General features: G+C 55.7%; 8 protein-coding genes across 8 annotated transcripts; 2 read left to right on the forward strand and 6 right to left on the reverse strand.

Annotated features, from left to right (window-relative positions):
* Positions 1-2156: 2156 nt before the first annotated feature.
* Positions 2157-3882, reverse strand: VDAG_09061 (ascus development protein; the record flags this gene model as incomplete). The annotated part of the gene is made up of 7 exons (XM_009655363.1): positions 2157-2348; positions 2397-2555; positions 2608-2745; positions 2805-3234; positions 3286-3411; positions 3477-3560; positions 3611-3882. 7 exons carry the CDS (start codon positions 3880-3882, stop codon positions 2157-2159), a joined length of 1401 nt encoding a protein of 466 aa, XP_009653658.1.
* An 875-nt stretch (positions 3883-4757) lies between these two features.
* On the reverse strand, positions 4758-7367 carry VDAG_09062 (uncharacterized protein; the record flags this gene model as incomplete). Its single annotated transcript, XM_009655364.1, has 4 exons — positions 4758-5458; positions 5508-6379; positions 6439-6995; positions 7242-7367. The coding sequence occupies 4 exons, from the start codon at positions 7365-7367 to the stop codon at positions 4758-4760; spliced, it is 2256 nt and encodes a 751-aa protein (XP_009653659.1).
* A 1583-nt stretch (positions 7368-8950) lies between these two features.
* VDAG_09063 (rhamnogalacturonase B) lies at positions 8951-10639 on the reverse strand (the record flags this gene model as incomplete). The annotated part of the gene is made up of 2 exons (XM_009655365.1): positions 9034-10639; positions 8951-8983 (listed from the first exon to the last, which is right to left on the reverse strand). The coding sequence occupies exons 1-2, from the start codon at positions 10606-10608 to the stop codon at positions 8951-8953; spliced, it is 1608 nt and encodes a 535-aa protein (XP_009653660.1). The 5' UTR covers positions 10609-10639.
* Positions 10640-11516: 877 nt separating this feature from the next.
* Positions 11517-13507, reverse strand: VDAG_09064 (uncharacterized protein; the record flags this gene model as incomplete). The annotated part of the gene is made up of 2 exons (XM_009655366.1): positions 11517-13278; positions 13341-13507. The coding sequence occupies 2 exons, from the start codon at positions 13505-13507 to the stop codon at positions 11517-11519; spliced, it is 1929 nt and encodes a 642-aa protein (XP_009653661.1).
* A 772-nt stretch (positions 13508-14279) lies between these two features.
* VDAG_09065 (phosphatidylinositol 3-kinase tor2) lies at positions 14280-21780 on the reverse strand (the record flags this gene model as incomplete). Its single annotated transcript, XM_009655367.1, has 4 exons — positions 14280-14762; positions 14827-21536; positions 21597-21667; positions 21716-21780. 4 exons carry the CDS (start codon positions 21778-21780, stop codon positions 14280-14282), a joined length of 7329 nt encoding a protein of 2442 aa, XP_009653662.1.
* Positions 21781-22479: 699 nt separating this feature from the next.
* Positions 22480-23295, forward strand: VDAG_09066 (DUF602 domain-containing protein; the record flags this gene model as incomplete). The annotated part of the gene is made up of 1 exon (XM_009655368.1): positions 22480-23295. One exon carries the CDS (start codon positions 22480-22482, stop codon positions 23293-23295), a length of 816 nt encoding a protein of 271 aa, XP_009653663.1.
* A 127-nt stretch (positions 23296-23422) lies between these two features.
* Positions 23423-25229, reverse strand: VDAG_09067 (glucosidase 2 subunit beta; the record flags this gene model as incomplete). Its single annotated transcript, XM_009655369.1, has 3 exons — positions 23423-24072; positions 24129-25067; positions 25136-25229. 3 exons carry the CDS (start codon positions 25227-25229, stop codon positions 23423-23425), a joined length of 1683 nt encoding a protein of 560 aa, XP_009653664.1.
* Positions 25230-25553: 324 nt separating this feature from the next.
* Positions 25554-26696, forward strand: VDAG_09068 (uncharacterized protein; the record flags this gene model as incomplete). Its single annotated transcript, XM_009655370.1, has 1 exon — positions 25554-26696. One exon carries the CDS (start codon positions 25554-25556, stop codon positions 26694-26696), a length of 1143 nt encoding a protein of 380 aa, XP_009653665.1.
* Positions 26697-26845: the final 149 nt, after the last annotated feature.

The raw sequence follows: 26845 nt of genomic DNA on the forward strand, positions 1-26845 counted from the left end.
GGGGGGGGGGGGGGGGTCTCCAGAGGATCGGGAGTGATCCGGGTATGTTGGACTGCGGTGTCGGAGGGGACGACCGATCGTCAAACTTTCTGGGACGAGTCGTTGTTGGCGACGAGATATTTTCGGAGGGTGAGAGAGAGGTGAAGAGTAGGCGGCTCTGCAGTAGGCTCGATCGGACAAGGCCCAGACAGTGCAAACAATGCGGGCTAGAATTGTTGATAGGGGGAGAGGGACAAATGTATGTCGTCAATGCAGCAAGGAACCTGGCAGCAGGGCCGCGAGGAGGCAGGGGAGGGGAGGGGAGGGGAGGGGGGATCAGAGGTGATAGGGCCGTGCTTTGTCGTGTGGATGCGCTGCGGTCTGTTCGGGTCTGCTGCCGCTGGGTTGCCCCCGGTCGACTCTGGGGGCGCTGCTGGGTGCTGCGCTGTAGTGGGCCTCAGAGGTCGATGGGGTGGCTGGGCAAGCTGGGCTAGAAGCTCGATGGATGGTGGTGCAGATAGAATGGCAGCTGGCAGCGTGGTGGTGTTGGATTGAGTGGAACAAGACAAGACGGGACGGCTGACTGTGGGTTGTGTGCTGGCTGGGCGAGTCGATGTGCGTGGAGCGTGGCTTGTTGAGCGAGCAGCTGCTGGCGAGCGCGAATAGCTGAAGGGCAGGCCCGCGAGGCAAGATGCCGAAAGCAGCCGTAGGGTACGATTCCGTCAGGCTGGGTTATTTGTTGACGTGAGTGTTGAGAAGAAGGCAGTCCCGTCCACAAACGACCAGCTAGTCGAGCTGCAATGGGGAAAAGCAAATCGTCGGAAGGCTTTTCGTTTACCCACCTTCACCACGACTATGTTCCTTTTCCTTCGCTGGATGATGAGGCGATGGCGATGACAGGATGTACCTCCATGTAATACAGCGGAGTTGGCACGGGTGCCTCTGTGGAGGTGGAGGTAGGCAGGTAGGTAGGTGCTGGCAGAGCGGCGAGGCCAGCTGGCTGGGCAGGCACCGGAGCCAGACACAGAGAGGCAGGTACAACGAGGTGCAGTGGGCTTGGCTGCTCACGGCCGAGTCAAGACGGGTCTCGACCCTTAGTTCCACCACTCAGGCGTCATCTGATGACTTGGGCACCACCAGTCTGATGGGCCAGCAAAGAAAGAGCTGGCGTGGCACAGTGGAGAAACCCGCAAATTCCCCCAGGCGAGACTGCCAGAAACCTGCCCAAAAAGCACTAGCAGTGTGCGCGCACCCCAGCCTGGTCGATCCTCCCCTCGTCCTGGGTGCTGCTTCCCCCTCATCCACCTGTCCGGTGCCGCCGTGGCCCTTGCCTGCTTCATCCTGTCGTCACCTCTTCGACCAAGCACCCCTCCCCGCCTTCCCTCCTCATCAGTTTTGTCATGAGGCTATCGCTCACGCGGGTCCAGCTTATCACACTTGAGAGTGAATCAGACTCTGGCTGGCTGAGGCATCACAACCGATGTGACGGTCATGTCTAGGTACCTAGCGACCTACACTTGCATACGTAGGTACTCATAAATAGGTAGACAAGGTATGCCTTTTGCATTTGATTCCGTCAACTCAAGCTGCTGAGATCTACATGTACGCATGCGCCAACTCATCCGATCCCAAGAGTAAGCATGGAACTTCCCAGTTACTATCGATAAGCTCTGTCCACCTCCATCCCTCGTGTGTGTCAAGATGATTGTACGCAATGCGATCATCAATCGCAGTTCAACGTCGGCATGGTCTGCCGCATCAATTGCACAGCTTCAGGTCGGAACCCCCTATCATGCTTCGAGATGTGTCACCAGGTCCAAGCTCCCTTGAGCTGCCGAAGTCTGAGTTGTGCCTGGTTCGCTCCCCTTTGTGCATGTCTCAACGCGGACGGGACGCCTGGTGCGCCTGCGCAGTACCGCGTGACGACCCTCTCCCCCCTTCAGCACACTTACATGTCTTGGAGTCTCAGACAGCCACCCAGCTTGTTGACATGACGAGCATAGATAAGGGACGCCACATCTGAGATGGCGACACAGGCAACCAGAAAAAAAGCACACGCTGCACTTGCCGCCCAGATGAACCTATATCGGAGCCTCCAACCTTACATCCCGGGCGGGCTCTACTTTATTATGGAAACATACTATTGCATCATGATGTGTCTACTGCACCGTGCTAGATCACACCCTCGTGGATGCGTCGTGATAGGGCTCCCCCGCATCACCTGGTGACTGTGGCGCCAGCAGCCGTTCCGTATCCTCCGGCCCTTGGTGGCCGCCGTCAACCCCCTGCGCCGTCTCAACCTTACCGAAAAGCGCATCCATGTCCTCTAGAGCGATGCCTTTTGTCTCCGGGTAGAAGATAAGGATGATCTGGAAACGTTAGCTGGCCCTCGAGACTAAGAGTGTTCGACGTCATACCGGAATGCACAGCACATTGACCACCATGAAAATGAAGTAAACCTTGCTGCCCAATGCTGCCCGTCCAACAGGCCATACATGAGACACAATGATGGAGCCGACCGAGCCACCCGATGCCGCGAAATTAAGCCCCCGCGCCCGCACCGACGTGGGGAAGATCTACCGGCGTCAGCAGCTTGGCCTGACCAAATGCCGTTTGGAAACAACCTACCTCGGTATTATACACCCATGACGCCGGGCCGAAGCCCAGGCTGTAACCCAGGGCGTAGACGAATATGAAAATGATACAGATGACATCCGCCACCTTGCTCGAGTTGTCCGGATACGCGATCGGCAGGGCGCCGTTGATCTGCCGTTTTGTTAGCTGGCAGAACCATTTCCGCGCAGGCCCATTGTGCGAGCACTCACCATCATAGCCACGGCCATCACAACACAGCCCGCCACCAGACACATTCGCCTGCCAAAACGATCGATGAGAAACATCTCCAACACCGTGAAGCCAATCTTGATGGTCATTTCTGCTGCACCGGCCATCAGGGCTACTCTCGTCTCGAGTCCAAGCGCCTTGAGCAACGTGGGCAGATAGTATTTCATCGCCGTGGCGCCGCACAGAGTAGCCATGAATTGCAGAGCTGCAGCGCGCCACAACCGGGCGAAAAGGGCTGGCTCGCGGAAGAGAGCAAGCCAGGACGTGTGGGTGGGGTAGTAGGCGTCAACGTTTCTGGTGATGGCGGCAAATTCGGCGTCCACTTCAGCATCGGGCGCCATGCCCTCGCGAAGCCAACGGAGAGTCGCCTTGGCACGTTCGAGATGGCCGTTTTCCACGAGCCAACGAGGGCTGACCAGACATTAGCTGTGTTAAGGGCGCGCAAAGGGGTTCGCGGCTTACCTTTCGGGGATCCAGGGCAGCCCAGCAGCGAACGTCAGGGCAGGCACGAGTTCGAGGCAGATGGATAGGCGCCAGCCATAGTAGTGACCGCTGGCTGAGGTCCAGTACGTCATGAAATAGCCGACCCTGGTGTACAGGTCAATCGCGGTTCCTTTTCCTCCGATTTACACAACATGCATCCGCACACTTACCAGAGACCGGTGGCAAGGCCGGCGATAAAGCCGACGTGATTCATCGTCACGAAATGACCCCTCTGCTTTGCAGGTGAAACCTCCCTTTTGAAGTCAGCAACTCAACATCATAACACTTCATTGGCTTCACCTACGTTTGATAGAGCGGCACCGACGTCGAAACGATGGCTACGCCAACACCCGATACCATTCGCCCGAGAATCATGGTTACGAGGGCTGATACACCATTGCTGGTCGCCTGGAGCGCCGTGCCGAGCATGAGAACGCCGACGCCAGAAAGAGCTGCGTATCGACGACCGAGCCAGTCGCTGAGAGGGTGCGAGACGAAGATGTAGCTTATGAAAGTACCAAGGTAATAGATACCAGTGATGATGCCCTTGGTGCCAGCCCTGGGATGGTTGAGCATCTCCTGCCAGCCAGGATGAACGAGAATAGAGGATAGCACACCAATGTGGTAACTACATACCTGTCAGCATGGTTCTGGGCAGCGATGCACCCAATTACTGAGGTCTCGTCGAGCGAAATGCCTCACTCGACTGCCCCTCCGCGCGACGTCTACGGCATCATGAACGTCGCAAGACACAATAGGATATATATGTGGGCATATCGTCTTACCCCCATACTGAAGCGCCAATGCCGAAGAAGAAGCACAAAAAGTATAACCTCCGTACGGCCGGTGCCGCGGGGCTCTTGAAGTTGGCCATTGAGTAGACCAATTGAGCGTACAGCTTCCAGCCTCCGATCAAAGGAGCGTTTGGAAAGGGGGGAAAGGGGGAAAAGGGGGAAATACCGAGATGCTATGGCTTCATCGTTGAACCGAGCCTTATTCTCAGTACACCAGAAAGTGTGGTCGCTCGGGGGATGGTTGATGGTGAAGTCGACAGGCTGATGTTTTGTTCTCCGAGCGGTTCGTTGTGGCAAAGGTGGGGGGACTCAGTGGTGGATGCCCAGGCGAGAGCACCACACGCTTGGCCACCTGGTGCACTGACAATTTCTGCATCCTGCAAACACCCACATCGTCATCTGTTCACTTGGCAATCCTCCGCGCAGACCTAAGGCATGGCCTACGACCCCGCCATAGTCGGGTTATTGGCATGTTCAAATACGCTGTCATCGGAGGCTTTCGATCTCTATTCAGGTGCTCACGGGGTACGGGTCTCGTGGCACCAGGCTGTGGCCAACTTCACGCATGGAGCTCGTTGGCTTAACATCACTCGCACATTTCATCCAGGGCTCTCTAATTATTGTACATATATCATACAGCCCGTTCCTCATCTGTTTTCACCGCGAGCCGTACCCTGGGAAATCAAACTGACCTGTCTGATTCGAGGGCAACGCCATATCCCATCCGGCATACGGGCTCGGCCCCGACCCTGGCCCCGACCCGGACAGGATCTCAGTTAGCCCCGTTGCGAGATTCGTTTGCGGTACCCCGTATGCCCAAGACCCCGTCATGACATCCTCCGTCATACCGGGCGCAAAGTCTCCATAGAGCCCGCCCGGCATCCCACTCGGATTGGGTCCATCATCGCCGCCATCTCCCGGGACCTGCTCCATCACGGGCATCAACATGCGCCCGCCAGCGCCGTTACTCGACCGAATCTCCGTCCCTGTTGACGAGCACCGGCCCAACCCATCATCCACGCCAAAACTTGACCCCAGAAGCGCGATCGAGAGACTGTCCTCAGATGACCCTTCGTCGACATCCACCCCCGAGTCCGGCCTGGGCCCGCGTCGTGATGGCGGCCCTGGCATGGCAGCGTTGATCTCGCTCTTGCGGTTGCTTCTGTTCGAGTATGGCTTTGTTCTTGCTTCATTCACACACTGCTCCACAACCTGGATGAACTGGTTGCGATACACATTGCCTATCGTCTCCAGCGCTTGCTCGTTGAGTCCCTTGTTGCGTAAGCTTCCCTCGAGCGCCTTCAAGCTTGCAAGGAAGCGCCCCGTCACCTCAAAGTGTTCAATGACAGGACAGAAGTCTATATGCGAGTTAGCAGCGAGCATGGCGATCGAGCAGACACAACCCACCCCAGTTGACCACTTCGTGATCACCGTCGTCCGGAAATACGAGGTTCCAGATTTCCATCCATTGCACTTCCGCCGATGTCCCGCCCGCCCGCTTCCGGCTCAGCAGCTTGGCAGCCGTTGGACCGTCAATGCCACATTCAGGGTCGTGATCAGCAATGTCGCACATGAGGTCCCTCGGCAGTCTCTGGTGGTCCCTGAGATCCTTCCTTGCTGCAAAGTCGCGGTTGCACCGGTCACAGACAAAGGCGGACGGATCCACCCGCTTGTGTTGCTTCACGATGTGCTGCCGCAGCTCGGCAAATTTCGGAAAATACGTCATGGCGCAAGAGTGATGCTCACGCACGTTGAACCGCGCAGGGTTGCGTTTGCGAAAGGGGCAGCTCAGGCGGAGGTTCTCTTCGGGTTCCTTGGCGATTTGTCGAGGGCGTTTGAACGGAGCACCGCCGTCGGCGTCGTCCTCGCTGATGTCCTCGTCATCTTCTGTTCCGTCACGGCTGGGGCCGCCTTTCTTCCGCTTTCCAGTTTGGGAGGTTCGCGTTGGAGCTCGTGCAATGAGCACGGTTGATCGAGATGAAGCCGATGTCGTGTGCGTGAGCTGCGTGGTTGACGGACCGCTAAAGGCGATGCGGCCGACGTCTTGAATGAAGCGGGACGTGAAGCGGCGGAGTAAACTCTGAGGAGCGCCAATCTCGTCTAGATCGACACCATATGCAGCTTGGAGGACGTAGTTGAGCACGCCCTCAACCTCCTCGTCTGAGCTGTCTGCGGGATCGTCGTCCCAACCTGTGGAGAGCCTGTCGACCCTCACGTCGAAACTCATCCTCTCTTTGAGCGGCGGAGGCCCATCGCTGTCGATTTGGTCGGCTGCTGGTCTAGACTGAGTTTAGCATGAGCTCACGTTCAAGGTCTAGGGTGTTGCCAAGCTGCCTACCTTGGAGTACCGGCAGCCCGAATCGCATCAACTTCTGGTCTCTCGTTGATCTCTGGCTGTCTAGAGTGGTCCTTCATCCGATCTTCGTCGGGCACTGAATCAACAAACGTGGATGAAGACGAATCATATGACTGGCGGTTCCATTGCCTAATGGGATGACCCCGCAGCGTCTCCCTGCTGGGGACCTCGATATCTGGCGTCGTGGCCCGAGTGAATGTCGAAAGCGTCGGCGACATGGGCATCGAATATGTCGTGGCCGAGTCAGGCATGACAGCCGAGCTCATAGTCGACGACGTTGGTGAACGGTCACGATACGCCTTGAAAGCTGCTGACGAGAGGTTTAAGCCCTCGGGGCATTTTGAGGACGGGTGCGGGGCTGGGTTGTCGAGCGACGTCCATTGTAGCACCTCGGTGATGTGAGGGAAGGTGGCAGAAGATGAAGATACAGACGAGGAAGTCTTGAGATGACGCGTCTCGCGGTGGCGGATGGGCATCGGCGTTGACCATGTTGACTCGACGCCTTCTGTGTGCAATGGTGAATCTGCCATGGCGCAACACTGAAATTCCAGGCAGTGATCTCGTTGCGGCGTTCTGTTTGCGCGACACGTCGTCTTGCTGTAGTCTGCTGCTATTAAACTAAGGCCTTAACTCAATTGAAAGCCAATATCAAGTATCATGCGCCGGCGGCGGGATCGAACAAGGAGAGAAGAAACATGTCAAAGAGAGGCCATACATTCTCGAGATTCTCTTGCGAACTGACGACGCCTTTGCGGTCTGCCCGGTGCGAGTCCCCGATTGCTTACGTCTTGGCCCCCAAAGACATGATCGACAGCCAACATGACGGCGGCGCAGCCGACGCAGGGGGGGAGGTTGCGCGGCACTGGATTGGCCCATGATGGCGACCACGCAGCCAGTTGGGGCAATGTCATGGCTCCATTAGCCGTGCACCAGGTATCATCACCTGCCTACAGCCAAGCTGAATCGCAGGCTGCCTCTTCATGTTGGAGGCACCTCCTGCATGTCATTTACTTCTCCTCGAGCAATCATTGGCTCATGGTAGGTGTCTTGGGCGGTCGTCTCTCACACTTGCAACACCAAGGAAGGTGATAAGAGCCAAGTATGCCCTCTTAGATGATGGATGCCATCAATTTAGGCGTGGTGGTGACCATCTGGCGGGAGCAAATCGAACTGGAGATACCGGACCCCCCGGCAGTACACACTCCAAACCCCGTAAAACCTAAATGACGGTTGTTTGTCAGCAAAATAAATACCTACTGTAACCCTGCCATCCCCCGATGATACCCATTTCGGTAGAGAACCCAAGAATATCGACGGGTCGGCCATCACGATGACAACGCGCCCAGGACATCAGCCTGATTCAATCTTCGCCTCTGTCGAGTGCCCCAGGCACGGGAGAATGGTACCTGGCCTTTCTAGCCAGCATCCCTGCACGCACCCTGGTGAGCGCTGATCTGTTTCGAACGATGGCGTTTCATTTTCTGAGCCTAACCCAACCCTGCCAGATGTCTCGGTCACCAAATATGGAAGAGGAGCTGCAAAAACGTCAAGCGAACCGGCTCGATGCCAGGTAAGCAGTTGGAGCCTTCCTCGAAATGGATGTACCGTACCAGGCGTGGTGACCAGGATGTTTTGACGCTAAGGTGCACCACGATTCGGGTACCTGAACGCCAAGTCGAAAGACACAATTGAGCTTGTCCATTGGTCCATGGTGAAAACGGTCCAGCAAGAGATATTCTGAAGCAGGAAGATTCAGTGCGTGCCGCTTGGAAATTAACAGACGATTTTCGCGACGTGAGCACAGTCCGGCGATGCTTGCAATCGCGTTTATCACGGCTATGAAGCCACTGTTGTAGTTTCAGGCCCTCTCTCAGGCAGTAGCATATAATCGGTATTGGTTGCTATTTCATATTGTTCAAGTGATTTGAGTTAAATAGCCCACTGCATCCACTATATAACCGTCCTGCAAGCAAACAAAGCCTGAGAGTCTTCACGTCGTCTTTGCACAATGTCATATCATCAAACATCAAGCAGCGGAACGCAAGAGCCAGCAACATCAAGGTACGTAGCATATCACATCGCTTAGCCAGCTAATCTGACGAAAGACAATCCGTCAGTGCCGGACGCAGCCTTTCTTACAGCGTAGATCGCTACATGATGTCCACTGAGCCTTGGTCGCCCTATGCCAAGCCGAGAACGACTGTCGCAGCCCCGCGGACACCAGATGCGCTACTGAGGGAACTTGATAACCTATTATGTCACGAAAAGCACAGTCAGGGAGCGATACAGGTCTACGGTCCCCAAGGGAAAGATGAGAAACAGCGGCAAAAACGAATATACAACAATGCGGGCGCGCCGGGCGCAAGTGACGGAACGGTCCCACAGGGACAATATAATAACCACTATGTATGTAACGATCATGTACAATGGGCCAGATAATGGCCAAATATGTATAACAGAAGACTTCATATGCGTAACCCCTCTCGCAACTATCCTAAGACGTGAAAAGCTCCAGAGCATCCACAATCTGAGCTTAAAGTTAGCACCGATCCATAGCCTGCCGTCAGAGACACTCACAAAGTTGGGACTCAGGAATGTGTCGCCGCTGCTGCCAGAAGCCACACTGATGGTGATGGTATTGGCCCCGGCCTTGAGTTGGCCAGACGGGATAGCAATGTCATATTGCTCGCCCAAGCCCCTGTAGGCGCCACGAGTCACGCCACGGGAGTTGAGGTTACGCGGCGCGACGGGTGTGGCGGCGGTCCAGGTGTTCACCTGAACAACAGGGCGTGCGCCAGCAAAGGACAAAGTGGTGCTGATGCGGAAGGTCGCAGCACCTGGCGCGGAGGCGAGGTTGAAGTTTATCACAACGCCGTTATTCACCGATTTGAAAATAGCCATGGGGAAGTCGCTCAGCTCAGAGGAGCCAACGTTGTACGAGTTGGTCCAGCTGCTCATGCGGCTGTCCGAGGGGTGCATGCGGAGGAACTTGTCTGCGTTGCGAAAGCCGGTGGGCTGGCCGTCAAACTCGCCAATCTTGAAGAGCGAGTTGCTTGGGGCCTGAATTGTGCTAGCAATATCACGAGTAGTGGTGCTGCCGACGGTGACAGTGACGGAGGTTTCGGCAGCCTTGTACTCTGTCTGGTAGAGGACCTGGGTGTAAGTACCGGGCTTCATAGCCGGCGAGGTAAAGGTGCCGTTGGAGCCGGCGGTGGTCCAGTACTGGGCATCCTTGTTGTACCAGTGAACCACAGGTCTGAAACTGCTGGGAACGCCCGTGGCACGGCCAGAGACGCGACCACGGCCACCTGCAGCAACGTAGTCGCGAAGGCCAAGGCTCGACATGAAAGTGAAGTCCACATCGCCGGTACTGGGGATATCGGAGCGAGAGAAGCTCAGAGCATAGGGGCCATGTAGACCCATGCGGTACTCTTCGGTCTGAACGTGACCGCTGTTCATGTAGTTGTACAAGGCCGTGAAGGGACCATTGTTGTTGGTTTCGATGTCACGATGGAAGGGTCCGCCGGAGGAGGTCTCAGTTTGCGGAATGATCATACAAGCATGGATCTCCTCAGGGGACGTGCCGTGGACGCAGTGGACGCCGCGATCGATGTAACGGTCGGACGAGTAAAACTTGGAGCGGGTCTGGCCGTTGACGACGAAGACATCAGAGCCCTCCACGGTGGAGTTGGAGCCACCAGTGGTGGAGGCGGTGCCGTACGGATATTCGAGGGGGAGAACATCGTTTTTGAGGCGAGCAATGTAGCGCAGCTCGCCAATTTCAGGCTGGGCGGTGATGTGAGTGGCCATGTAAATCAGGCTGTCACCCTCCTTGGCGACGAGGTAGTGGGTGAGGGTCGAGGTGGAACATGTAATGGTGATGACGCCTGATGTCTGAGTAGCGGTGACAGTAGCAGTGCCGAGGCCGGAACTGATATGGGTGCCTTGAGAAGCATATTGGAGCTCGTTGCCGCGATATTTGATAGAGTTGATATCACAGCTGGAGCGGGATACGGAGAAGACGAGGGTATTGGACGAGCCGGTGTCTACAACATAATTATTACCCGATGTCGTATACCCAAAGGCAGCAAGAGCAGAGGAGGTGAAAGAGACGGCCGTCAGAAGAGACAGCTGGACAAGCGAGGGTGCCATAATGATGATCGTAAGGAAATCGATCTGGCGAGCCCTTGTAGGTTGGAAGAGAGGGAAGAAGTGAAGTAAAGTGATCAGCGGAGAACCTGGTGGATTGTGGGTTGTTCAAAACGGCACGGCACGCCCGGTAGTTATAAGGCGAGAGCATCGACAAAGTTCATATGGGACGAACGACGACAGGGTCACAACCGGGGCGACTGCGAGTGTGACCTGTTGTGGATGGGTGTGTAAAGTGATTGGAGGAAGCTTGTGAACGGCCGAGGTGTCTGGGGCTTTGCTCCGAGATTCAGGGACGGGCGACCCGCTGGGTCGGAGCCAAGGGTCCCGCTGCTCGTCTCATGTGTGGCGCGGCCTCGTGAGCGGAGAGTGGGTGGATTCCATGCAGTTTACTGTCTGAGAACTGGCATGACGGTAAGTTCGCAATGAGGAAGTGAGATGCAGGTGACGCAAGCTCACCTATGCTTAAAGCCTTAGTTCACGCGTTCAATCCTTGCCCATGTACCTGGGCCTGGCGCCTGTGCACTACATTCGCTTGTCAATTTGGCGGCCTGGATGGTGAGCTGTCATCTGAGAGAAGCCGTCCTATCCGTTTCCGTCAACATCAAACATTCCCGGAAACTTAACATCTTCTCTCCAAGAATTTCATTTCGAGTCTGCTTCTGGACCTGCACGTAGGAACAGTTACCTAATCTGGAGCAGAAAAACAATGGAATAAAGTGTCGAGGGAACCTGGTAGACGGCAAAGCTCCCAAGCCGAGCCATGTACTCATGTACTGTATGCGTCGCATGGCGCTGGTGACTGCCGTAAAGTGCCATCCGGAACTCGGCACGTGGCATGCATCACGACATCGATTTACTTGCTTCGTATTGACCCGCCTCCATCATACTCGGTTCAAGATTGGCGACTTTTATGTTCCCCTCGCAACAAACTCTCGAATCACATCCCAGCGCTGCTCACCGTGCATCTGCGGCTTGACCCAGAATGTGACCCAGGAGCCCCCGCTCACTCTAGGACTGATGTCGGCATTCATGACACGTGCCGCTTCGGGCACATGGAACGGCGAACTTCTCACATCATCGTCATCTGGTAGTTCCAGTGCTTCCACCACATCTCCTTCAGGAACTGGACCGGCCGCTTCGGCCTCGAAGATCCACTCCGCCTCCTCGTGAGGGATACTCGGCGGTCGATTCCCAGGAATCATCTTCAGAAAGTTCTGAATCTCGTCCTTGGCCGGTATGTATGCCTTCGCGTGTCTGCTGTCCGGCTCTTGCACACCCTTGCCCAGTATCCTGAGGGCCCTCGCCTCTTCCAGCTCTATGATTCGCATCGCGATCCTTGCAACTAGCCTGGCATCCCACAAGTTTTCCTTGCAATCTAGGGCACCCTTCCTCCGAAGCAGCCTGATTGCGGCCCGCCTCAGTTCTGGATGCCGACACTTGACTGCAGTATAATACAAGGGAGGCACGATGCCAGATTCAAAGCTGAACCGAGCCCCATCGCTGTCCGGAGCTGCTGCTCCCCTTGCTTCCTCATCCTGCAAGATCTCTCCCGCGACGTCCACTATCGAAGCAAAGGTAGTCATGTGCTCATCGAACGAACACTCGAGGCGAGTGAGTGCTGTACCGAGATACACTGTCAAGGTCAGGTAATAGAGGCGGCACATTCTCGCAGCGCCTGTTGAGCCTCTGCCTTGCGCAGCTATCAAGACGGCAAACGCCACCTGCCACTGGTCTGATCGTCTTGTCAAGTCGGCGCTGCGCACCCGCCACGCGTTGATTTCTGCGGCCCAGCTTAGGCTTGTCGAATCAGCAGTGAAAACCCACGCTTTGGCATCCTTGGCAAAGCGAAGGCCGTCATCGATGATCTCGTGCAGGCTGAGCTCGGCATCCTCGAGACGGTCAAAAACAATGTTTGCTGGCCGCTGTGGCCTCAACTCTGTTGGGATCGGTACAGGCTTGGCCCCGAACACGAAAGAAGCGACGCTGAGCCGGGTGTACACAGGAACGAGCTCTCTCCGGATCAGGTCCGCCGCGGACCCTTGTGCCTCGTGTGGATCCTCGGCCAGCTTGGCTAGTATGGCCCGTCCCTGGATAATGTGCACCATGGCGGCGCTCATATCGCCGAGCATAAATTCGATGCAAATGAAGAGCAGACACGTGAGCAACGGCACCGTAACAGAAGCCGTTCCCCTCATGCCGGGGGCGCTCGGCGTCCGCCACTGCTGCAGTGACCTCAAAGCCTTGCCGTACTGTCCGGCTGCAAACGGCGTGCAGACGGCATCGCAGCCTTTGAGGTTGTTGGGCGTGCGACCGTTGCCACCATAGGCGCTCTGGTGAAGGTTACTGATGACAAGCACAGCGTAACGTACGGCCGGTTCCTCGAAGCACAGAGCTGGCACGATGCGAGCCCAGAAAGTCGAAGTAGCCTGCGTGAATAGTGACGTGGCAGAGCAGTTGCGATAGTAGTGGAACGCGCGTTGGTCGTTGGCATCCCAGGCTGCGAATGGGCTCATGGTCCTAGCAATGCTAGTTCCGCTTGGCGGTGGGGAAGACTGCGATTGAGGCCTGGTCATGTTGGGAGTAGTTGTCACATAGCCGTCGCACTTCCGACCAGTCTTGGTGCATCGCTCGCATGCCGGCTTGAGCTCATCGCATTTGACACGGCGGATCCTGGAGAGATGTCAGCTGTCATCTCGGTGGCTGCGTACCATCGCGGCAGCTGCTGTGCTTACTTGCAAGTGATGCACCCAGTCCGGACCTTTCGCGAACCCTTGCGGCCGTTTCGCTTCGCTACTGATGCAGACGACGTTGATCCAGTGAAACCGGGACTGTCCGTACTTGCGTTCGATGATGCCAATTGTGGCGATGTACTTTGCTCCTCCATGGCAACGGCCAGCATGTTCTGAGGCAAGCCGCCCTGTCACAAAATGTTGAGAGGGTTGGCGCAAGCTGCCTTTGGCCCAATAGGATGTTTTGCGAGTGCGAGCTGACGAGACAGAGGATAGAGCGAGAGCTGCTGGGGCCGCCGTTGTCTAATATGTCCTTACCCCCAGACGTTCATCGCGGCGAGACAGTGGGGTATCGCGATCCTTCAGCCTGGCCTCATTGGTCTGCTCGCACTCTGCTGACCCAAGTGGCAGAATGGTCGTGGCTTGGCAGGGCTGTGAGCCAGGGGAAAGACGATGTAACTGCCGGGTCCTATCACGGTCTTCGCCCCCCTGGTCGAGCTATTTCGGGCCTCAAAGGCTGCGGATTGACCAATCTGGAGTGTGATTTGGAAGCAACTTCTGTTTGGACCGCGCCGCGGCAGGTCATAATAGACACACGTAGTGCATATTTCAACAACCGTTTCGCTCAGATTCAAAGGTCCCAACCGCGCAGGAGATCAAGACGCCTTACAAGCTTTGCACTTATTTACACGTGGATAACAACAAGGCAGGGGAGCTCAAAACAAGCAGGTCCAAGACCCAGGCCTCATCCAGGCAGCCCCTTAACCTTCCAGAACAACGCCTACAACGAAACATGACTGACCTCGAATATAACCCCCAACGCCGAGCCAATCATTTGAGACCCATCCTTCCCCATGCGGTCTGTTACGGCAACTCCGACTTCTCTCTCTCGCTTCTTGTCGTCGGAAAAGCTCTTCCTCTGAGCCACCAACGTCTTTCGGATTACCAGAAGCTGCACCATCCTATGTAGTGCTGGCACAGGTTCTCCAGCTTGGTCGCCTCCGTGATGAGCTTGTTGACCTGCGCGACGACGTCAAGCTCTTCGTTGGGCTTGAAGTCCTTACCCCTCAGCTTCTGCGAAACGCGATCCAGGACCTCAATTGCCCGCGCATTTTGTGCATCCGCGGGGTCCATGACGTTATTACCGTTGACCAGGCTCGTGCTCGGCGCGATGGACGAGTTGGTGCGCGCCCTGGACCGTGCTGTAGGCGGCCCGCCTACTAGTGCGGAGGCATCGCCGCCTGCAGCCGCGAGCAGCTCCGTCGGTGCCACGTCGGCATCGAGCATTGAAAGCCGACGGCCGCGAGGACCTGTCTGCGACGCCGTGGGACCAGCGATGGCCTGTTCGCGTTCGGACCGGAAGTTTGGTCCCGTTGGACTTGCCGCATTGGTAAGGCGCCAAGTCAGCAGGGGATCGTGGATGAACTGCAGTCATGTTAGTTGATTGATCCTCAGGGCGTTTCGAGCAGCTTAGGGGCATTCGACTTACAGCTTCCAAAACGGCCATGACGCTTTCCTTATTCTCGCGCAGAACCCGCATTACATGCTCGCATGTGATCCTGAAGCTGCCCTCGATGTTGCTAACCTCCATGGCATACGTCAACATGCGCGTGAGGCGGAAGGGCACGCGTTCCGGATACTTCTCGCGCTTCATGGCGACTTCGAAGCAATCACCGAAATCAATATGAATGATTTTGCCGGTGACACGGTCTAGCATCAGGTTCGAAGGGTGACGATCACCCAGACCGAGGATGTAGCCGACCATGGACATGACGCCGAGAGAGCGCGTGTAATTGGTGCGCCGCTCGAGCCAGGCCTCAGAACTCTTACTCTTGAGCCACAGTACGCGGTACAAATCTTGGCCGGTGGTGTTATCAAGCGCGTAGCCAAAGACCTCCACCTTCTGCATGAGAGTCAAGTTGTCATAGTCGGGAGCCATCTGCAACATTATCCGATGCTCAATGTTCAACAAGATCTTGCGGCTCTCACGATATTCCCTAATAAGAACGTGGAGCGTGTCGCTGTTGGGCACCCAGCCCAGGAGACCTGAGCTCTGCGACAGCGGAATCGCTGGATAACGCTCGATATTGAGATGGCGCTTGTAGCACTCCGAGTCGTTCGCCAGCAGCGTGTTGCAAAGGCCAAACAATTGCATGACACGTTCGTCTTGGCGAATGTCCTCGTGGCCTTTAAGAAGGAACGCGTAACGCACACCGTCGCTGCCGCCAATCGTTATCTTACGCGGGCGCTGCTTGCTGTTGATGACCGAAAAGGTGCCCTCAAAGTCCATGATACGGACAATGGGTTTTCCGCTTCGATACGTTCCAGGTACGGCGAGGTCGAGATCCTTAGCGCCAAGCAGCTTGGGCGAGCAGTAGGGCAGTTCCAGGCTCGTGAGCTGCGGCAACTGTCGCGATATGCGACGGAAGACTTGGTAGTACAAGTCCCAGGCTTGGTTGAGGTCGTTCACATCTCGGCTCGACTCATACTGTCGGCACCATTCCCGCGCCTCCGTCAGGTCCCTACCAAACGTTTGCGCGAACGAGATCTCCCTAAGTGTCTCAGGCCCGCGCTCCAGCTGGTCGTGGAGGGGCTCAAGAGTCGAGAACATGCCCTCGATATTATGATCGCCAAAGTATAGTCGTGATGCCTCTTCCAGACCCTCGTGCCACTGCTCATGCCACAGAACGGCAACCCTGATAAGTTCGTTACTGACGACATCTGCCTGGGAGACGAGATTGGCCGAGTGCTGACGCATACTATCCATAATCTGCGCTGCGGACCGGGAGCGGCGGGCACTGTGCCACGACTTCGTGGCCACAGTGAGAGGGTAAATGAGGGCCTGCGGGTGGGCTCTGCCGACATCAGCCAGAAGGCTGTGGATGGTTTGTTGCACGCGACGAGACTGTTGGTTGATGCGGGCGATGAGCTGAGGAATGACTTCAAGCCAAGTATCAACGCTAACATTGGTAAAGCCCTCAGTGACTGCAGCGTTGACGTCAGCACTTGAGCCGTGCGTGAACCATAATGTGAGGAGACGCAATGTGTCCTGCAGCGAGCTGCCAGATGACAGAGCGATAGACTTGAAGAAGCCCCGCACCGCCGGGACGACATGATCGACGATCATAGCTTGGTCCGCCCGGTTGAGCTCGCTCCTGCTGGTCAGCGCCTGCACAATTTCAAAGTTGGCCAGCGCCCATGCGTGCCACGCTTTGTACCAGCGTGGGTTATACTTGGCCGCCTGGGAGTAGGCAGTCAATATGTCCTGGACGTTTTCGTATTGCCATGTTTCCTTGTTGAGCGCAATGAGCCACTCGCCCTGTCTGAGATAACACTTGGCGAGGAGCACCGTCTGGTCCTGGAGGGCGCGTTGGGTCTGAGGCGCCATGATGCCCCCCTCCATACCCTGCGGGAAGTTGTACTCTTGGCTCATGTCTACACCTTGTTGTCCTTGAGCGGTGAGATGCGCCTTGGTGACCTCGTGTCGGTGCGCCGAATCGTTAGTAAACTTGCGCAGACAGTAGAGAGTCTTCTCCGAGATACCCGAAGTCTTATTCGCGGGTTGCTGGCCAACTTCCCATTCGAACTTGAGCATGGCATAGATGATCTGCGATGGGACGTTCCGGGGTAGGCCCACGTTGGGCTGCTGGGGCCGGTCATTCCAGTATGGGATCATGGACGTGAGCGAGGACTCGGTCCCGATGAGCTGTTTCAGCGACTTTTCGGCCAAGCCCATGCGACCCGACTTGCGACATAGGTTGGCGAACTTGATCCACATGTGCATATTCTCGGAGGGAGTGATGACAAGCTGCCTGAGACGAAGCATGCGCTGCCAAAGGTCCACGTTACGTTGACACCCCTTGAGGCGCTTCTCCCAAGTGCGTCGCATGGTGGCGCGCTTCTTCTCATCTGTCTGCTTGTAGAAGATAAGCTCTTCGAGTTCGGCCAGCATTTGGACGCGAACGACGACTGTGTACGCCCGGTTGTATGACTCGCTGACCAGGGCGCTGAGTTCTGTATCGAGGCCCTCACGCGTCTGCTGCACGCAGTTCAACGCTTCTCGGAACTGGTTGCGATGCAGGGCGAGAATGGCGCCAAAGAATGAGCGATCAGTCGAGAAACGCTTCATCGACTGGAGGTAGTTGTCCATGGAATCCCACTTAGACAGACCCCAGGCGGCGGCGGTGGCCAGAGGAGCAATGAGGCGCTGCACTTCCGGCGATGAGTTGGACCAAGTGTTGCCGGCAATATTCGCAAGAGCCTCCCATTCGCCCAGAGCGTGCAGGCAGCGCATCTTGCCCATGATGATATCGACAGGAACAGCCTGGTCTTCAGGGATGTCTTGCTCCCTTTTATTATAAAAGTCAAGAGCTTCCTCCCAGCGCTCCAGCTTTTCGAACCATGTCTCTCTAAGCTGGATACCTTCCTTATAGAGCTGGGCCTTGCGGAGGATGCCTATGGCAGCGTCGGACTGCTGCAGATGGTTGTTGATGCCGATGAGAGCCTCGACCGCCCCACTGCTCTGGTCCTGGAGGAATTCAAGCTCCTTGTAGTGGAGGGCCTTGGCGTAGGCATGGCAGCGACCTGCCTGGTGGCCGAGGACACGAATATCGATTGGTAGCGCCTTGTCATCGTGTTCCATAAATTCGGCGAGATTGAGCAAAAGTCCCAGCAGGTCCGGAGGCACGTTCTCCGACTTTATCGCATTCTCGATGTTCTGGATCAGCTCGTCCTGAAACTGCTCGTACAACTCAGACCAGCACGAAACAAATGCCGAATTGAAGAGTTCTCGGGCGAGTGGCAGGTAGGAGCTGGCCAGAGCGGCGCATGCACGTAGAGCGTGGTTGGGAGATTCTGCCAGAAGGGTCGTAGAGAAGCGACGGAGCCATTCCTGCCAGTCCTCCTTGGTCGACTTTCCCTTTGTATCCCATGCCGTTTTGAGGTGAATGGCATTCATCTCAAGCTTTTTGGACCCCAGGTCGGAAAAGATTTGGTCATCGACTCGATCTACGAATCGATCGGCAGAGCCAATGTCTTGCGGCAGCACTTCGCCCTTGGCAAGCTTGCTCGTGAGTAGCTCGTAGTTGGCATGTTGGATCTGGTGCTCCGCGAGGATTTTGTTCACGTTGCCCATGAAGTGTGTGTAGTCTTTTCCTAGCTGCTGAATCAGCGCGCAGAGAGTGTCCAGAGCGGCAACACGCAAGGCCGGATCACCACTGCTGAGCACGCGGTTCAGTGGGTGAATAATCTTGGCCGCATAATCGTTCAGGTTCACTTGATGGGATATCTTGCCAATCGTCTCAATGGCTTGTTTGCGGAGAAACGTTGGCTGGCCCTGCTTCTCGAATGTGCGAACAATAACGGGAATAATCAGATGCATGTACTCCTCGCTGCTTGATCCGAACACAAGGAAGGCGTGAAGGACCCTTTCTGAAGGGATGCGTCGTGCCGAGGTATCCACCTCTAGGGCTCCGAGCATCAAGGGGAGGAGACCAGCAAGATAAATCTTGAACTCGCCTTCTAGTCCACGAGAAATCGCTTCGACAAGGGACAGAATGGTAGGCTGAAGGCCGAGCTTAGGATTCCAGTACTCCTGGCAGGCTTCTACAATCTGCGGTAAGAAGTTCCTAATGTGCTGCCGCACGATGCTAACGAGCGTAGCGAGCTGGCTGAAGTAAGACTCAAGTCTCTTATTCGAGGCAGCCCTGATGACAGCGAGAAACGCCGGAATGATTCTGTCGAGAAAGCTGACACATTCAAGTCCGAGCGTCCGGAAAATGTTCATAATGGCTTCGATGACCGCAGGATGATGCGCCACGAGAGAATTATCCTTGAGGATCTGTAGCAAAGAGTTGATCACCACAGTGGGGAAATATTCTTTGTTGGAGGGCGTGAGACCGGACATCATGAGGGCCACGTCGCTGACCGGGGTGACTTCGGCTCGTCGCTGGACTTCGGGCCGGCGCTGTTCGACCTGTTGGTACTTGTAGGGGTCGAGGGCACCCAAGATACCCATAAGTTTGATGGTTTCCTGTCGAAGTGTACCTCGATGATCTTCAGTGCGTACTATACCCTGTAAAATTTCCAGGAGCTCAGGGTATTCAAGATATGGTTCGATGACATAGCCAGAGTTGCTGGCCATCTGACCGAGTGCGTGGAGAGCCGCTTCGCGTTTGAGGCTTGAGCTCTGGTCCTGGAGTGCCTCGATGATGAGAGGCATGAGCTTGTCTTTGTATGGGAGAATGTCTTCGCCGCCGACCGTGGCAAGTTCTCCTATGGCTCTCAGAATGGTGGCGGCCACGACTGGCGTCGGGTCCTTGGCCTTGGGGATGAGTACTGACATCATCGGGTCGACGTAAGGCTTAACAAGTCCTTGAGCGTTTTGGACAAGAAGACTCAAAAGCTTCGCGCTTTCCTCCTTGTTGCGGGCGACGTCTGAAAACTCAAGTTCCGTCAACAATTGAATTAACGTCTTCCGAAGGGAGGGAATGACATAGGCGGGGTTGTGACGTGCCAGTCGGCCGATAATCGAGATGGCAACTTCTCGAATAGAGAAGACCTCGTCATTCAAAGCGAAGAAAAGGGTCCGGATGTTCTCTGCTTTGGCAAGATGGCGATCGAAACGCTCGTCAAGCGCAGCCAGTACGGTCCGTCTGATAGGCGGCTCGGGATCCGACACGCCAACTGTGAGAAGCCTTTCGATGACGTCGCCCACCACTTGCAAAGCGTGATAGCTCGTCTGGTTCACGATGGGATCCCTGACATAAAGCTGGCAGCAGGTCAAGGCAGCCGCCTCGCGGATTTCACAGTCTTCGTCCTCGACGTACTTGATGGCGACGTCTCGGACAAATTCGTTCAGAACGTGTCCAGTAAAGTCAAAGCTGCCGAGCGTGTTCAGGGCCAGCTTGATCTCGGCCTTGCGATGTTCATAAGCCTGAGGATCCTTAGCATCCTTAGTGATGACCGGTGCCGATGTAATGGAGTTGGGATGCGGGGCGCCCAACGGTTTGAACGGTTCGCCACAGAGAACCATGCTCAGCATGTCCAGAAGCCGGTTCCGGATGGTGTCTTGTGCCGGAGGAATATAGAATGCCATATCCACGAGGGCTTGTGTCAACTTTGGTGTCAAGTCGCACTGGAATATGGGACCGAGGAGCGCTTCCATGTACTTGCTGAGTGTTTGACCGACGGCCACAGCAAGGCGGCTGATGCATTCAAACACGGCGTCTACGGAACCGCGCTTGCGAGCCTGCACACTCAGCCCTTCGCGGATAAAAATCATGAGATTGTCAAGGTAGGGAGCGATGGCGCTCTTGACAGAGTTGGCGATGTTGCCTATGGCCAGAAAAGCATCTGTCCTTTCTTTGTCCTTCTTCAGCATGCCGATCAGGTAGACCATGAACTTGTGGAGGTAGCTCTGGTCAAACTCGGCAGGAGAGTAGCTGGCAAGGTCGGGGATCAAGAGGACCACCGTCTTCCGGATGGTGCCATCTTTATGCTCCTTATAGCGCAGAACAATCTCGCAAGCTTCGGGATAATGGTCTTGCATGAACATGCCGCCTTGTTCCAACAGCTCTTTCAGCATGAGGAGAGACGCGTGTATGTATTCTACAGCGCCGTTCTGGAGACCTCGGAGAAGCTCGCTGTATGCCTTTTCCATCCAGGCCTGCTTCATTTCCTGGTCGCGCTCACGGATGATGCGGAAACAGGCAGCAATCGTATCGGCAGATGTAGAGCGGATGAGTTGTCGGCTGTCGCGCAAACTGTTCCATATGAGATCAAGCACCAAGCCAACGTAGTTGTACATTAGTGTCGGAGCTTGCCTAGCGAGCTCGCGCAGGACCAAGGCGGCGCTGTATCGGCGCTCCTCTACACGCTCATTTTGTAGCCACTCGAGGGCGAATTGGGTCTCAGACTCGACAAGCTCGCTGATGACGGAACCTCCAGGGCGACACATTTTGCCGAGAGTGACAGCAGCAGCCTGCATGGGGCTCATATCCTTGCCTCTAAGGATAGCCTTCAGGTTCTGGAGAAAACGAGCATATTTCGTCGCCTGGTCGGTTGCATCAATATCCACGATGCTGTCCAAGGCGTAGACACCGCCCAAACGTTCGGCCGAGTCGCTGCCATGAGCAATAAGCTGAGTGATTCGGGTGTTCACCGCATGGTAAATGTTGTTGAAATGGTCCGGCTGAAGATCTGTAGGTTGACTGTTAGTAGTGTATCTAGGTGGGATCAATGACGACAGATATCACGAACCTCGGTGGCACACCAGAACCAGCTCCCGCAGTTGAAGAGCGGCGCGTTTTCTTACATCGTCACTGACCCGACTGCAGCGAGTTAGCCATAGTCAGCAAAGGTAGGCACTAGGCACATACCTCGATCGGAGGTCTCTCGTGATCGTCTCCAATCGCTCGAGAGCGATCTGTTGTTGCGTCGCCATATTCCTCCGCTACTGGCGAGCCAGAGCACCAGTCTCGAGAAAGGTCACACCATCAAACGGCGACTGCCTTTGTAGAGGTACTCGTTTCAGATGCGTGATAGCGTCGCGGGGCACAATCGATGCGAGATTGGAGTGGAAGGAAGCGCGCGACAAGGCGCAGGTTGTAAGCGTCGTCGGGAATCGCGATTGCCGGTGTGTAGCGTGGGAGAATCTGCGATGCACGCGCTGGCAGGTGTGTGCATAAGGACTCGGATCAAACGCAACCGCTCGGGCTAACTTTCTGAAGGCGAGGCTGAATGTTGTTTGGCACATCACAAGACGAGCAGCCGAGAGTGTGCCAGCGCTGGGGCAAGAGCACAGTGTATGTCTATTGCGTACTGTATTGAAGTCGGCATCAGCATGGCAGTTCACATCCAGTGGGAGATCCTTGCGCACAGTGTGCCCGTTAGGTAGCACATAGTTAGATGTAAGGAGCCAAATGCGGAGCTTCCCCAGTAGCTCCACGGTAAAGTGGATTCGGTATCTTATCAGCTGGATCGTTAAGCGCAAACCATCATTGTTAACTCTGACCGAACTCATTTCTCATCATTCCCCAGGCACCTAGACAAGCAATTTTCCCCTCCTCTCCGCCGACACCGAACCATCAAGATAGCGACCTGATCATCACCCGAAAAACGAATCATCTTGTCTCATTGCACAATGGGCAACGACGGCGGCTCTATACCGAAGCGCCGCGAACTTGTCAAGAACGCAGCCCGCGCTCTGACTGTCAGCGAGCTCAAGGCCAACGCCCACGAATCGCTCACTCATGCCTGGTCGCATGATCCATTGACGAATGATCCGCTGGACCTCGATGCCGTTGTCTCCGACTGGCGTGGGCGTCTGTACAACTACGAGTCCACCCTGCACTTCCTCCTTCCTGCCGTCGACCCCGCCGCAAACACCATTGATGAGACGCAGGCCACTGCGTTTGCCGCCACAGCCATTCACTCTCTGCGTGACATTGTCAAGCTGAAGTTTACACGGTCTGGTGACAAGGTCAAAGACGCAAGAGTATGCCCAGTATCCTTGAAGGAGCTAGGACCTGCGACCAGATCTGTCTACCTCGTGCCCTGTGGACACGTCTTTGCAGACGTAGGCATGAAGCAGATCCGAGAGAACTCGTGTCCCGAATGCAGCGAACCTTTCACCAGCAGTAATATTATACCCATTCTTCCTGTCGATGAGGCCGAGACAGAAAGAATGGTGCGGCGCATGGAAGACCTCCGTGCCGCAGGCCTGACGCACAGTCTAAAGAAGGACAAATCTACTGGCAAGAAGAAGCGCAAGGCTGAAGACGTCAAGGACGAGGCGTCAGACAAACGTCAAGCAACCGAAGAGACGTCCAGAGTCAAGAAGAATGCACATAGTCGAACAAGCGGCATCAATAACGCATTCGCCGCAGACTTGACGGCACGAGTGTTAGCTGAGCAGGACGAGCTGAACAAGAGGAGGAAGCTGGCGGCCAGGAGTTAGCTCGAAGGACATGCTCTGGCAGCAATAGCTTGACTTTGCGACGTCGACACGATAACATGATACCCTTTTAGTGCCCAAACCCTGACGCAACTACATGATGATGACTTCAATATCTGTGTCAGGCGACTCAAAGCTCATCCTTGCCCTTGGGCGTCGGAGGCTCCAGAAGCTCATCACACGCCGCAGGCGTGCCGACCTCCATCTTGTACACGCACTTCTCTGCTTCAGTGACCCTCCACAGCTCCTCCGTCTCGCTGCAGGCCAGCCACACATCTGTCTTGCGCCGAGGTCCATTCCAGCAGCTTTGTCCGTCCTCGTACCGCAGTACCATGCGCATGCCCTTTCCGAGGCCCTTACCATCCCGGCGCTCCTCCTCATCGGCCATTTCGCGGTCGATACGGTTGAAGTTGCCCATGTTGGTGTTTCCATGGCCCTTCTTTGACTTCTGGCTAGTCTTGCCCATCCAGCAGAGCTCGTACTCGTACTCGCCCGCCTCTGTTGAGACGCATTTGTCCTTGAGCACCCGGAAGATATCATCAAGACCATAGTCCTTGGCGAGTTCTTGTTGCTGGTCAACCAGCTCCTTCTCCTTCTTGGTGACGTCCTTCCCAGCGGCTTCGGATGCTTCGCGGGCAGCCTTGACAAGGTGTGATTCAGTACCAGGCTTCGCGTTGTCAACGAGGACACCATTCTCGATGAGCCATAGTCGGGCATTGCTAAGCTGCGTGTGGATGAACTCGCGAGCGAACGCAGGAAGGTAGGCCTCGAAGTTGTAGACTGTCATATCTTAGCATACGAGTGATTCGGGAGGGGGGAGCTGGTGGCAGACTCACGAATGTCAGTGTCAGTCGTGCTATCCTCCTCAAATTCCTTCCAGTTGATGCCTGTGCTTTCCGTATCGTCGGACAGGACGTCGTCTAGCTCCTCCTGCGTGATAGCGACCTTGGCATCCGCAGCCTTGGCAGCATAGTCCTCCCATCTCTTGACAGCTGATTTGACGCCCTCATCGTTAAAGTTAGGGTTATGGTCCTCCTTAAACCTGCGGAGAATACCCTCGAGCTCTTCGACCTTGGAGCGCAGTTTCTCGCGCTCTTCAGCAATCTCCTGGAGAGTATCACGAAGTTCATCGATGCGCTCCTTGGCGAGACCGACAAGAACCCCAAGTTTGCCGCCGATACCGCCGCCCTTGATGACCTTGCCCTTCTCTGACTGCTGAGCGTCCTCATACTTCTTCTCGAGCTCAACCTTCTTCGCAGCTAGCCCAGCAATCTCGATTTCAAGACTGGCAATCTTGGCTTCAACACGGCGGCGCAGTTCCTTGGATTCCTTCGCCATGGTCCTCCGCTTCTTTGCAGCTTTTTCAACAGCCTTCTTGCGTTCTTCTTCGACGCGGCGGTATTCCTTGCCAATCTCGGCGCAGCGGTTCTCGCACTTCACACCGCCGGCACCGGTGAACTCCTCACTGCCGTCGCAGCACAGGTCGTAATCACAGATCCCGTCGTTGACGAACATGAATGGAACGTAAGAGCCTCTGTGGCCCTCATTGGCGCACCAGAAGCCTGGAAGGGCGTGCGCCGTGCCCGTCGTGCCAGACGCGGAGCCTGGGAGTGGTTGTTGTGGGGAGAGGGAGTCGATGCTGGCACAGGCAGCCGTGCCCGGTTCGTCAGAGCCATCAGGGCAGTCGCATGTGTTATCGTTAATCTGTTCCAGCTTCAAGCGAATGTCGGGGTGACTGATGCACGAGAAGGAATCCGTCTCGTAGAACTTGGCAACTGCATACGTTAGCCTGGATTGTCCAAGTGCAGACAGAAGCAGCCGTAAACAAGGTTCCCAAACTCACATTCAGGGCCAACGCCTCGTGGCAGAGAGGCGGCCGATGCCGTGCCTACTGACAAAAAGGTGCCCAAAAGCACCAGGCTCTTATTGTGCCGCATTGTGGTCGTGGCGGTTATTTCCACGTTGAGAAGTGTGACAACTGTGCAAGTCCGTCCAGCGCTGCATTGACGTATCTGAGTAGCAAGAAAGCTCCAGCTCATCCAAAACACACCAGCGGGCCCGGACAGGGGTCTGAAGGCCCCTGGAGCCGTCATCACGTGGAGATAGCCTCTGAAACTCTTATCGGTGTTCGAGCACTCGAGTGACTGCCCCTCCAAATCGCGGGGCAACCTCCAATATTTTCATTGTTTGACGCCCATTTACTCAACAAGCAATTCGCAGTGACGCCCCAAACCTAAGCCCTCCGCCCCCCCCGCTTCGACATGCCTTCCGATGCCGTCAATACATCAGTGGAAGGGCTGAATGTTCTTGCTGCACAGACTGTCCATCTTCTACAGCAGTTGGAGCCTGTTCTTCTTCAAATCAACAGCGGCAAAGACACACCAGAGTCGACCATCGACCAAGCAGCATCGCAGATTGACGCTCTGGCACTGGCTCGCGACTCTGCCACGCTAATCCGTGCCCATTCGACCAAGATCTCCGTGCTGATAATCAATGAGCCTTTCACGCCGTCGGCCATAATCAAGGTCCTTCGCGAGCTTGTCGGCAGCGCCATCCAGGGAATAGCCTCTGCTGCACAGACCTGTACAGCCGAGCGGTACACTTCCACCGTCAGAAAGGACCTGGCTTGGAAGTCTTACACGGTGTTAAAGGAGCTGAGGGAACTAATCCAGAAGATCCCGAAAGATGGCAAGATTCTCACGGGAGACAAGAAGACTGGGGCTGCAAGCAAGGCCGGCAAGGGCAGCATCGTAGCCACGGGAACCCTTTGGGCAGCATGCGATGAAGTCACACGCTTCTGCAACGCTGGCGTGGGCGGCTGTTTTATCAACAAGGTGGAGGAGTTCCGCGCGACGCTGAAGGATGTCATGGAAGAGCTCAAAGAATGGGGCGACGAAGTGCCCGAAGATGAGGACGACGACGAGGACGATGAAGCTGGCGATGCTGAAGATAATGACTCTGGACTTGGCTCCATGATGCCCTCAGCGCAAGAGATGGTCGACGACATCATGGGCGCACAGCAAACAATACCTCGCGACGACCCGGATAAGATTCGAGAACGACTGGACTCATGCCTTAAGCGACTTCGTCTGACCACGCTGCTCTACCAAGCAATTGTCAAGAGGAGGTTGAAAATTCTTCCTTCATTCCCGACTGACCCGTCCCTGCATATTCCCCAGAGGTTGGATAATGTGATGGAATTGCTCAGGAAGCTGCCCAACCAGTTTGACGAACTGGCAGGTGCATTCTACGAGTTGGACCCAGATGAGATCGACAACGCAATGGATCAATGCTTTGTGGGCGTGCGCACGATTTCCGACCATATGTCGAAGCCGTGGGCTGCGGACCGGGATGAGTTCTCAGACTGGGCCGAAAAGTTCCAGGAGCAAATCAAGAAGTCTTAGAATGGGTGGATCATTGCACTGGGCAACACTCGCATGGGTCTCAATCGTACAAAAACCTTCCCGTGCATTCGTTTTCCTCGTTGAAGTGATGCCGAATGGCTGTGACCACCAGCTGTGACCACTGTACCTATGCACGCAACCATTCGTCC

Source organism: Verticillium dahliae, genomic scaffold (assembly GCF_000150675.1).
Source record: "Verticillium dahliae VdLs.17 supercont1.23 genomic scaffold, whole genome shotgun sequence".
Classification (NCBI taxonomy): domain Eukaryota; kingdom Fungi; phylum Ascomycota; class Sordariomycetes; order Glomerellales; family Plectosphaerellaceae; genus Verticillium; species Verticillium dahliae.